Source organism: Glycine max, chromosome 10 (genome assembly GCF_000004515.6).
Source record: "Glycine max cultivar Williams 82 chromosome 10, Glycine_max_v4.0, whole genome shotgun sequence".
Taxonomy (NCBI): Eukaryota; Viridiplantae; Streptophyta; class Magnoliopsida; order Fabales; family Fabaceae; genus Glycine; species Glycine max.
The window spans coordinates 37,983,994-37,996,090 of NC_038246.2; the positions used below are offsets into that span (position 1 = coordinate 37,983,994).

The following is a 12,097-nucleotide window of genomic DNA, read 5'->3' on the forward strand; positions in this document are numbered from 1 at the left end:
CTGAATAGAGAAGTGGGTTTGGTGATACAAAACTAATAGCACCCCATCCTATTTATAGAGTTTGTCCATCACAGAGCTCAACTTGTTATCAGAACGTGAGATAAGAAATTATCAGTACGTGAGATAAAGGATGGGTACGTGATTTGTTACTGAAGGTGGTTGCAAATATATTTGCAAAGATATGGGTTGAATGTGGATGGAAAATGGATCAGATTCAGAAATAACTAAATTTTCCAAAATAATAGAATATAAAAAGAACGTGGAACGTGAATGCAACGTGGGCTTCGAACATTCTCTCACTTGGTCCATTTAACTCAACATCAACCATAACAAGAAACATAATATATGAGTCATGGCGATAGGTCCTCTGATGATGAGTAGTATCTTCCATGTACCACAATATATCAAGTCTCTCAACACTAGCTCTCAACTTAATGAATAAACCATATGTTTATTCTATATCTAAACCGAATGATTTTTCTCAAAATAAATAAATATGTGCACAAAATCATATGAGAAAATATCTAACTGAATAAAAGTTTCATTAAAAATAACAAATGTACGTACAATGAAATTACATCATGGAACCAAGTCTCATTCGTACTACATGATCCTTAAAATTCTTGGGTGGCATGCCTTAAAGGATCAGCAATCATCAACTCAGTGTTCAATGACCACTTTCTTTTCTTTAACACTTTCTCTTATGGCTAAGTACTTGATGTCGATGTGCTTACTTCGACTTCCACTTTTGTTATTTTTAGCCATAAACACTGCAGTAATGTTGTCACAATACAACTTTAATGGCCTAGCAATAGAGTCCACAACTCTAAGGCCAGATATGAAACTCTTCAACCATATACCATGCGAGGTAGCCTCAAAACAAGAAACGAACTCAACCTCCATAGTGGAAGTAGCAGTTAAGGTTTGCTTGGCACTTCTCCAAGATACAACTCCACCGGCTAACATAAAATATATCCAGATGTTGATCTTTGTGAATCAACGCAACCAGCAAAGTCTGAGTCGGAGTAGCCAATCACTTCCAGACAATCAATTTGTTTGTACATGAGCATATAATCCTTTGTTCCTTGAAGATATCTCATCACTTTCTTTGCAGCTTTCCAGTGGTCAATACCTGGATTACTTTGATATCTTCCCAAGACTCCAACAGCGAATGCAATATCAGGTCTAGTGAAAACCTGAGCATACATAAGGCTTCCAACTGCTGAAGCATATGAAATATTTTTCATGTGTTCCCGCTCAAAATCATTTTTGGGGCATTGACTCAAAGCAAGTTTGTCACCCTTCACAATGGGAGCTACACTTGGTGAACAATCTTTCATATTAAATCTCTCTAAAAATTTGTTGATATAGGTTTCTTGAGACAAGCCTAAAATGCCTCGAGATCTTTTTTTATGGATCCTTATGCCTATGACATAAGATGCCTCTCCCATATCCTTCATATCAAAGTTCTTTTAGAGAAATTGTTTCACCTCATATAGCATACCCTTATCATTAGTCGCAAGCAGAATATTATCTACGTATAATACAAGGAAACAAATCTTACTCCCACTGACCTTCTGGTATATACAGTGATCCATGACATTCTCTTCAAAGCTAAATGAAGAAATGACCTCATGAAATTTTAAATACCACTGGCGGGAGGCTTGTTTCAATCCATAGATGGACTTATTAAGCTTGCAAACTAAGTGCTCACCAACACTAGATAAGAGTCCCTCAGGTTGTTTCATGTAAACCTCTTCTTCTAGATCACCATTCAGGAACGCCGTTTTCACATCCATTTGATGCAGCTCAAGATCAAAATGAGCTACTAATGCCAGAATTACTCGAAGAGAGTCTTTCTTAGATACAGGGAAAAAGGTCTCTCTGTAATTGATTCCATCTCTTTGAGTGAATCCTTTAGCAACAAGTCTTGCTTTATGTCTCTCAATGTTGCCTTCTGAGTCTTTCTTTGTTGTAAAGACCCATCTACATCCGATGGTTTTTACACCAACAGGCAACTCAACGAGATCCCAAGCTTGGTTAGATGCCATAGAATCCATCTCACCCCTCATAGCATTATACCACAAATTTGATTCCTTAGAACTCATGGCTTGTGAAAACATCTCAGGATCATTTTCGGCTCCAATGTTGTAGTCTGATTCTTGTAGGAACACTACATAATCACTAGGAATTGCTGTCTTTTTTACTCTAGTAGATCTTCTTAATGTTGTTTGGTCATCTTGCTGAGGAACTTGTTCAACTGGTTCTTCACCAGTTTTTTCAATATCATCATGTTGTTCCTCACAAACAACTTGATCTACATGATCACTTTCAACAGCTTGTGGAACTTCAATCACTGGTTGTCTAACACCCATTTTAACTTAAGGGGTGGGAATGACTACCAACCTATTACTTTTCCCAGAAGGTTCAGCTTCATAGTGATCCCTTTCAGAAGAAATGTTCTGAAATTGATCACTCTCACTGATCAAGTCATTTTCAAGAAACTTTGCATTCCTTGATTCCACAATCCTAGTGTTGTGGGATGGACAATAGAACCTATACCCTTTAGACCTTTCAGCATATCCAATGAAATACCCAGTAATAGTCTTAGGGTCTAGTGTCTTCTCTTGTGGATTATAAATTCTTACTTCAGACAGGCATCCCCAAACGCGTATATGTCGCAAACTTGGTTTCCAACCCTTGAATAACTTAAAAGGTGTCTTTGAGACAACCTTGATCGGAAATCGGTTTAATATATACGCAGCCGTCTTAAGAGCATCAATCCACAAAAATTGAGGAAGCTTTACATTACTCCTCATGCTTCTCACCATGTCTAATAAGGTTCGATTTCTTCGTTCTGCCACACCATTCTGATCCGGAGAACCAGACATAGTGTATTGGGCAACAATCCCATGTTCTTGAAGAAATTTCGCAAATTAACCTGGTGCTTGTCCATCCTCTGTGTATCTACCATAGTACTCCTCACCTCTATCTGATCTCATGATCTTAATTTGTTTTCCACATTGTTTCACAACTTCAGCCTTAAAAACTTTAAAGGCATCTAAAGCTTCATTCTTAGAATGAAGTAAGTAGAGATACATATATCGTGAATAATCATCTATAAAGGTTATGAAGTATTTTGGACTATTTGCATCCATGTCTGGACAACATATGTCTGTATGTATGATTTCTAATAAATTAGAACTCCTCTTTGCACCCTTTTTAGACTTGTTAGTTTGCTTACCCTTAATGCAATCTACACAAGTCTCAAAATCAGTGAATTCCAAAGTACTAAGTACTCCTTCATTTACTAATCGCTTGATTCTCTCAATAGAGATATGTCCTAATCTCTGGTGCCACAACATAGAGGATTCTTCATTCACAATACATCGTTTTAACCCAACAGAAACGTGCATAGAAGTAGCGTCATTTTTCAATTCAATCGAATAAAGACCATCAACCAATTGACCACAACCAATAATTTCATATTTATTTAGTAAATTAAAACCAAAGTTTGTAAAATTAAAATAAAATCCCAAAGGTGCAAGTTTAGAAACAGAAATTAAGTTTTTACAGCAACTAGGAACATAAAAAACTTTCTCCAAATGTAATTTAAAGCCACTACTTAAAACTAAGACGCACGTTCCAATGGCCTCTACATGCGAGCTCATCCTACTCCCTGAGTAGATGCACTGCTCACTTCCCACTGGCTTCCTTAGGCTTTCCATACCCTGCAAGGTATTAGAAACATGGATTGTAGAACCAGAGTCAATCCACCATGTATTATGATTCACATTAATCATATTAGATTCATAACAAACGAAAGTAAATGGTGTACCTTTCTTCTCAAACCAACTTTTAAATTTGGGGCAGTTCTTCTTCATGTGTCCTTTCTTTTTACAGAAGAAACACTTTGACTCCTTTTTAATTGTTGGTTGAGTCGAAATCCTTCCTTTATTGGTGCCTACAGACTTCTTCCTATCCTTTCCAAAAGTAGAAGTAGTCAAATTTACCTTCTCACCCTCTTCCATTATCAATCTCTCCTCTTCTTGAACACACATGGTCATCAATTCATTAATAGACCATTTATCCTTAAGTGTGTTGTAGGAGATTTTGAAGGGTGTATACTGTTGAGGTAGGGTGCACAAAATGAAATGTACCAGGAAGGATTCAGACATGGTAACTTTCAGGGTTTTATATTGAGCCACTATGTCCCTTAAGCGCATGATATGTTCACGCACACCTCTCGTTCCAGTAAGCTTAATGGAAGAGAATTGCATAATGAGTGTGCTAGCAAGCGACTTCTCAGAGGTCGTAAACTGTTCATCAATGGCTTTCAACAGATCCCTGACCTTATCATGCTGGTCAACTGAACCCCGGATACTAGCGGATATGTTGGTTTTTATGAACATAACGGAGAGACGATTAGATCTCTCCCACTTTTCATAAAGATCAACAGTATCAGGTTCGCTAGTTTCAGTAATAGCCGGTGGCTTATCCTTCCTTATAGCATAGTCAATATCCATCCAGCCCAAATGAAGGAGAACTCTTTCCTTCCAAACCTTATAATTATCACCTTTCAAAATGGAAAGGTCACAAGAAATATTCATAGATTGTGAAACTGCAAACAAACACACATGCTCATTAAGAAAATTTGAGACTAAACAAATGTCATGTTTTGCCAATGCAAATCATGTCTCAATATATGAATCTAGTGACACAAAACTTGCTTGTGGACTAAAGTCCTACTCAATTAGATTCATCATGCAACTTTATGATAAAACTATTAAATCATGTTCTTTTCCTTAATTCCTGTGGGTAAATTAAGAAATATAATTTAATATTTTATCCTAATTAATCTTACAAATATAATAAAATTCCTGTGGGTAGATTTCATCACATTACATATGATTAATCACAAATAATATTTCTAATGTGATTATAAATTTATCATATAATTTTACTCAATTAAAGATGTTGTGGCTATTCTCTAATTTAATAAAATTATATTAATCACTTAATATTAAAAAATAATCCTTGCATAAACATACTTAATAATGCAAATGTGCTCAATATTGAATCATAAAAAATACATGTATACTAATTCAAAATAACATTGCACGTATATTCATTCAACATGTAATAAACTTTAAAGGATCAAATCCAATGCATACCAGTATTTAACATAATATTGCATGTTCAGCATAATTTAGAGACACAATTTTAAACAGTTTGTGCATAAATGATTTATCCTTCAGAATTTTAAACAGTTTGTGCATAAATGATTTATCCTTTAGAAGTTATAAATATACATGAACTACACTTAATAAACAATTAAATCACAATAGCTTAGCTGCAAAGGGAGTCTTTTCATGTTGCAGGGCAAGGGTTCAAGGCAGTCCAAGGCATTTTTTCATTTCATTTATGCATTCCTTTTAATTAATTAAAAACGAAAACAAGCAACAAAAGGCTCTCAATGAGATTCAAACCCACGACAAAGAGGTAATACTAACCGCATCAACCACTGGATCAAGTCATGCTTTATTTAGAATTTTCAGAAAACAATATGTATTAACAATTTCACATCAGTAAACATGCGCATGTACATCTTCATCCTCCAGCGTATCACATTATTTAATATATAAAAGTTAGCTTCGCTTCCCTTTTACGCTTTCTCAAAGAGGCTCAAACTTTTAATATTTAAATATTAAATTCAGCCCTTTGAGAACTGTATGCTTTAAAAAAAATTCGTTTAACGCTGAATGTTCATGTTTCTTCTTTAATTGAACAAAGCATAATAAAAGCAAGGCAGAGGTATTATGAAGCTATGATACCAAATGTAAAAATATACATATACTGATCTAAACATGCAAATCAATTTAAATGGGATATTCAGATCAAACAGCGGAAATTAAAAATATTGCAAGCGTACCTCCAGCCATTGCAAATTGAACGCGAAGCGGCGCACACACGAACCTGAAAGACAATTTTGTTCTTCCAAACCCTTACTCACTCTGAATAGATGGTGTATTTTTTCTGAATAGAGAAGTGAGTTTGGTGATACAAAACTAAGAGCACCCCATCCTATTTATACAGTCTGTCCAGAGCTCAACTTGTTATTAGGACGTGAGATAGGAAGACTTATCAGTACGTGAGATAGATAAAAGATGAATGCGTGATTTGTTACTGAAGGTGATTGCAAATATATTTGCAAAGATATGGGTTGAATGTAGATAAAAAATGAATCAGATTCAGAAATAACTAAATTTTCCAAAATAATAAAATATAAAAAGAACGTCGAGAATGCAACGTGGCTTCCAACATACATGTTAGAACATTGTTCTTGTGACTTCGAAATATCACCTCCTTAAAAATTTAGTCTCACTCAAGGACCAACCTCATACCAAGCATGTTATCTCATACATATCTCAAAATAGTTATATAAGTAAATGCATAACGTATTATATATACAAAATTCATAACTTGGATAGCTCAGGCAGGTTCCCACCATGATTTTACACGACCTGCGGTGAGGGAGTTATTAAACGGTTACCAATTTGATAATCACGTAACTTTTTTTTATATCAAATGTTAGTATGTTACATTGTGTTAGAAATGTAAGGGAAATTCAAATACGTGACCTCTTTTTTTTTTTTTTTTTACTTTTTTTTAACCATTGAATCAATTTTATATTTTCATCACCTAACTTATTAATGATAGAGGATGAAGGATATCAAGCAGGTAATTAGAATTCAAAAATATCATACACTTCTAACCTAAACTAACTTGAGTGTCACCACCACCGTGTTTTAATAATAAGATCGATATAAAGAATAATGGCAAATCTTAATGGGGCCGAAGGGGAGTCATGGCCCCCCAAACTTTTGCAAATTGTAATTATATTTATACTAATTGTTCTCTTTATTGCATCCCAATTTTTTATTCTATGTATACTTGACTCAATCAATGCAAAAATGAGTCAATTGGTCCTTTTAAAAGTTTAATGGTTTCCCTCGATTTATTTATTTGGTTTTAATTTAATCCTTTTATTTTTATGAGATTTAATATAGATCTTTTATTTTTTAAAAATAGGTTAAATTTGATCCTATTTTCCTTGTGTCAGTTCTGAATAGTTTTAAAAAATGGGATAAATTTAGTTTTAAATAGGACCAAATTAAACATATTTTAAAAATAAAGGACCTTATTGATGAGTTAATGGAATATTTAAAAAAAAAGAATAATGAAATAAATTTTAGTGGTTAGTGAAATATTATATTTGATTAGAGTTGATTTATTGGACAAATACATTAGATTTTCTGAGTCAATGTTGATTTTGAATTTTTATTATATGAATATTACTTATTATCTTGGTCTCCTTGACATTATTGGTCAAGCTCTTGGTCAAGCTCTGATAAAAGAAGAAAGATCGGAATACTTGTGGAGTGGAACAACTTGATTAACGAATATCTTCCAATAACACGTAATTTAAACTCGCTCGTTTTTAAATAAATATATTGATCTGGATTATTTTTTATGATAAAGAAAACGACTATTCATTTAATTAATTTCAAATACACAAATGAACAACTTTCAAATATTTTTTTTTTTCTGTGACAACGTTTATTGTGTTTTATTCATGTGACTTGGCGGGGTCAAAAAGTAGCTACGAAAGAAAATAAAGAGAAGGATGAAAAATCAGAACTGGTTTACAAATGGACATGGCCTCGTATATTGAAGCCCAGTGTCGTTCAGCCCTAAACGCTTGACACGGTAGCAGCATGACAAAATGTCTCTTTCGATAAATTGAATTGAAACAAATACATATTTTTTATTTGCCTCTGTCTTCTGTTTTTATTCACTGGCAAAGGAAAAAGCAAATAATGTGACCGCACTCTCTGCCGATGCATCCACAAACCTGAGAAGCGTGCTTCCCAATTCCCATACAATACAATTCATCTTCGCTTGGGGATTGACAACCCTGATTCTCCTTTTCTGATAATCAACCAGGTATCTTTACATTATTCTTTGTTTGCGTTTCCTCTGATTTTAGGGTTACACTCTGATTGATGATCATTCCTCTTCTGAATTTAAATGGAAACACAGCCAAGTTCTCTCAAAGTTTATTGGGTCCCTAAATTGCAATTCTGTTTGGGGGGTAACGGAACATTATTATGAATGCCCCAATACGTTGTCTATTTGAATTTGCCATTGAATGTCCAAAAGGGATTGGAAATTGTGCTATCTTTTCTTTCTAGCAACAGCAAAAAATCAAAACTGATTAGTTTGGCGTAGTGCTAAGGGTGTTTCTGAATGTTCTTTATATTTTACCTTCTTTTGTTGCTCTTGTAACTATTCCCGGAGCATTCTTTCCATCTGGCATTTTGAATCTTTGATGATGAGGATTCTATTGTGCTGTGTTAGGTCATGGCTGCCATGAAGATAATTGCAATATGTCAGTCGGGAGGCAAGTTTGTGACTGGGAAAGATGGTTCTTTGTCATATAAAGGTGGTGATGCTCATGCTATAGACATTGATGATCTAATGAAGTTTAATGAGTTCAAGGAAGAAGTGGCAGAAATGTTTAGTATTAGAGCTGATAGCATATCTATCAAGTATTTTCTTCCCGGGAATAAGAAGATTCTTATTACTATTTCTAATGACAAGGATCTACAACGAATGATCAAATTTCATGGAAGTTATTCTACTGTTGATATCTATATCCTTATTGAAGAGGTAGCTGCCCCTGAGCTGTCAAACATGCCAGCCAGTAGGTAGTTATCTTTGTTTCTGGGCCAATAATATCTCATTATTATTTTATGGAACTTTCTAAAGTTTAATTTTGGAATTCTTGGGCTTTTAGGTCAAGCAGAACAACCTTGTCTGAAACAGTAGTAGCTGTAGCACCAGCGCCACTCAATGCTTTTCACACTCATGTTGCTGATGACGTGCTTGATGTCGTTCATGATACCAATCAAATTGATACAAATATGGATATAGACATTCCTCTAGAAGTTCCCCCCGTCTCTCTCCGATCCTCAAATGATGTGAAGTACGCCAAAGGGGCACAGCAGTGGCAGAATACAATAACTGGGGTGGGTCAGAGGTTCAGCAGTGTACATGAATTTCGAGAGTCCTTGCGTAAATATGCCATTGCTCATCAATTTGCCTTTAAATATAAGAAAAATGATAGTCATCGTGTAACTGTTAAATGCAAGGCAGAAGGTTGTCCTTGGAGAATACATGCATCAAGGCTGTCAACTACTCAGTTGATATGTATCAAGAAAATGAATTCAACTCATAACTGTGAAGGGGCTTTTGCAACAACAGGGCATCAAGCAACTAGGAGTTGGGTAGCCAGTATTATAAAGGAGAAGTTGAAAGATTTTCCGGATTACAAGCCCAAGGACATTGTCAATGACATCAAACAGGAATATGGAATTCAACTTAACTATTTTCAGGCATGGCGTGGGAAAGAGATTGCTAAGGAGCAGCTTCAGGGTTCTTATAAAGAGGCATATAGTCAGTTACCTTTCTTCTGTGAAAAATTAATGGAGGCTAATCCTGGAAGTCTTGCGATGTGCACTACAAAGGAAGACTCAAGCTTTGACCGTCTCTTTATATCACTTCATGCTTTGTTGCATGGCTTCCAACAAGGTTGTCGACCACTGATTTTCCTTGATAGCATTCCATTGAAATCAAAATACCAAGGAACATTGTTAGCAGCAACGTCTGTGGATGCCGATGAAGGTGTATTTCCTGTTGCCTTTTCCATTGTTGATGATGCTGAATCTGATGATAGCTGGCATTGGTTCTTACTTCAACTGAAGTCGGTGCTGTCAACATCTTGTCCCATAACATTTGTGGCAGACAGAGAGAAGGGGCTGAAAACTTCTATTGCTGAAATATTTGAAGGTTCATTTCATGCGTACTGCCTACGATACTTAACTGAGCAACTTTTTAGAGACTTGAAAGGGCAGTTTTCTCACGAGGTAATGCGACTCATGATTGAGGATTTATATGCTGCTGCTTATGCAACAAAACCAGAAGGCTTTCAAAATTCAATGGAGAGCATTAAAAAGATTTCTGAAGAAGCCTACAATTGGATTATTCAAAGTGAGCCCCTGAACTGGGCAAATTCATTTTTTCTGGGTACTAGGTATAATCACATGACATCAAACTTTGGGGAGCTGTTCTATAATTGGGCAGCTGATGCAGATGAATTGCCAATAACACAGATGGTTGATGTAATTAGGGGTAAGATTATGGAGTTAATTATTGCCAGAAAGGCAGCATCTGATCAATGGGAAACTAGGTTGAGTCCAACCATGGAGGAGAAGCTTAAGAAGGAAAGCCAAAAAACTGATTCACTTTCAGTTCTAGAATCAACCTGTAGCACCTATGAGGTTTGTGGTGACACAACTGAGGCGGTTAATATTGATAGGTGGGAATGTAGTTGCAAGGCCTGGCAGCTGACTGGTGTACCATGTTGCCATGCCATTGCTGTCATTAGTGGCATTGGCCAGAGTGTTTATGATTATTGCTCCAGATACTGTACAGCTGAGAGCTACAAGTTGACTTACTCAGAGATTGTACATCCAATTTTAGACATGGAAGTGTCTGCTTCAAAAGATTCTCAGCTTGTGGTAACAGTTACTCCTCCTCCCACCAAAAGACCACCTGGTCGGCCAGCTACGAAGCGATTTGGATCTCAAGAAGTAGTCAAGCGCCATCTTCATTGCAGTCGATGTAAGGGACTAGGGCACAACAAGTCGACTTGCAAGGAGCAATTATAGTGCTGGACACCGTTGGTAAGTGCTTCCTTGAATAGAACAAATTATTTTGCTCTGCAGAATTTTGAATTTTTGCTGTTGAGTCTTAAAAGTGCAATGTTGGGTTGGCAATTGACTAATTTATTTCCATTTTCGATTTTATCAACAGAGTTTCAGTCAATGGTCGGTAGCACAAGAATCTGTAAAAAAAATGCATCCAACTGCTCTTCTGAAGGGACTGGGAAAAAATAAAACTAGAATTAATTTAGTTTAGTTGTACAATAAGCATAGTGGTTTCATGGTATCTTAGTATTCTTTTGCACATGGTTTGCTAGTTTAAATTCATGTTGTAATCTTGACGAGTTCGATTCCCCTTGTTTGAAATATCTCCTTAGTCTGGATAAATGCGATGGATGTGTGTGGCAGACAAATAAAATTAGCGAGGGCGGCCTCTCTTGGTTCTAGCTCGTTACAAGTGGATAAATAGTCTGCTTCCACAGTTGCACTAGATTGTAAATACAACGTCAATAAAGAGTATAGACATTGGGATTTGGGGCTTCTCTACTTGATTCTTTTGAAGTTGGAAATATTGAATGTAATTTATATCAGTGCCTAAATTAATTTTAACCAACTTGTATTGAAGCATATGCACGGCACGGTGAGGGAATTTATTCTTGGTATTGGATTTTAATCAATTTGTATAGCCATGTTGCTACCATATTCATAGCACCATACTGCAACTTGTACAAACAAAACATGACCAAAACATAAAAAATAAAAAATAAAATAAAGGGAGTTGCTAGGTGCACCCAGCAATATTGCTGGTGCACCCAGCAATTTTAGTGAATGACCATTTTGCCCTTTAAGTTAAAAATTTAAAAACGCGCTCCTCTTCTCGGAAGACCACTGCTACTTCTTTTCTTCTTCCATTCCTGTTGATCCTCCAAGCTTTCGTCTTCTTCCGGACACCGCGAGCCAAGCTTTCGTCTTCTTCCGGACACCACGAGCCAAGCTTCTTCTTCTTCTCCGTCTTCTCCGCGAACAGCCTTCGAGGTTAGTCTCCCTAACTCTCCATTGCTTTTACTATCCAGTATTGATTCAGCAGTGGAACCTTAGGATAGTAACCTTAGGGTAGTAACCTTAGGGTAGAAGACGAGAGGGGAGAAGATTAGAGTATGCCGGAAAAAATGGGGAAATGGCTGACGACGGAGTCTTCCGGAAGACCCGTTAGGGGTTCTTCCGGAAGTTCCGGAAGAACCTTTTCCGGAAAGTTTCCGGAAGAAGTGTTCTTCCGGAAGTAACCAAACGTCTTCCGGAAGAACACTTCT

At 36.2% G+C, this 12,097-nt stretch overlaps 1 protein-coding gene across 1 annotated transcript; it reads left to right on the forward strand.

Annotated features, from left to right (window-relative positions):
• Nucleotides 1-7,751: 7,751 nt before the first annotated feature.
• Nucleotides 7,752-11,321, forward strand: LOC100776861 (uncharacterized). Its single transcript, XM_003535979.5, has 4 exons — nucleotides 7,752-8,007; nucleotides 8,422-8,771; nucleotides 8,861-10,808; nucleotides 10,939-11,321. Exons 2-3 carry the CDS (start codon nucleotides 8,425-8,427, stop codon nucleotides 10,791-10,793), a joined length of 2,280 nt encoding a protein of 759 aa, XP_003536027.1. The 5' UTR covers nucleotides 7,752-8,007; nucleotides 8,422-8,424; the 3' UTR covers nucleotides 10,794-10,808; nucleotides 10,939-11,321.
• The last annotated feature ends 776 nt before the right edge of the window (nucleotides 11,322-12,097 follow it).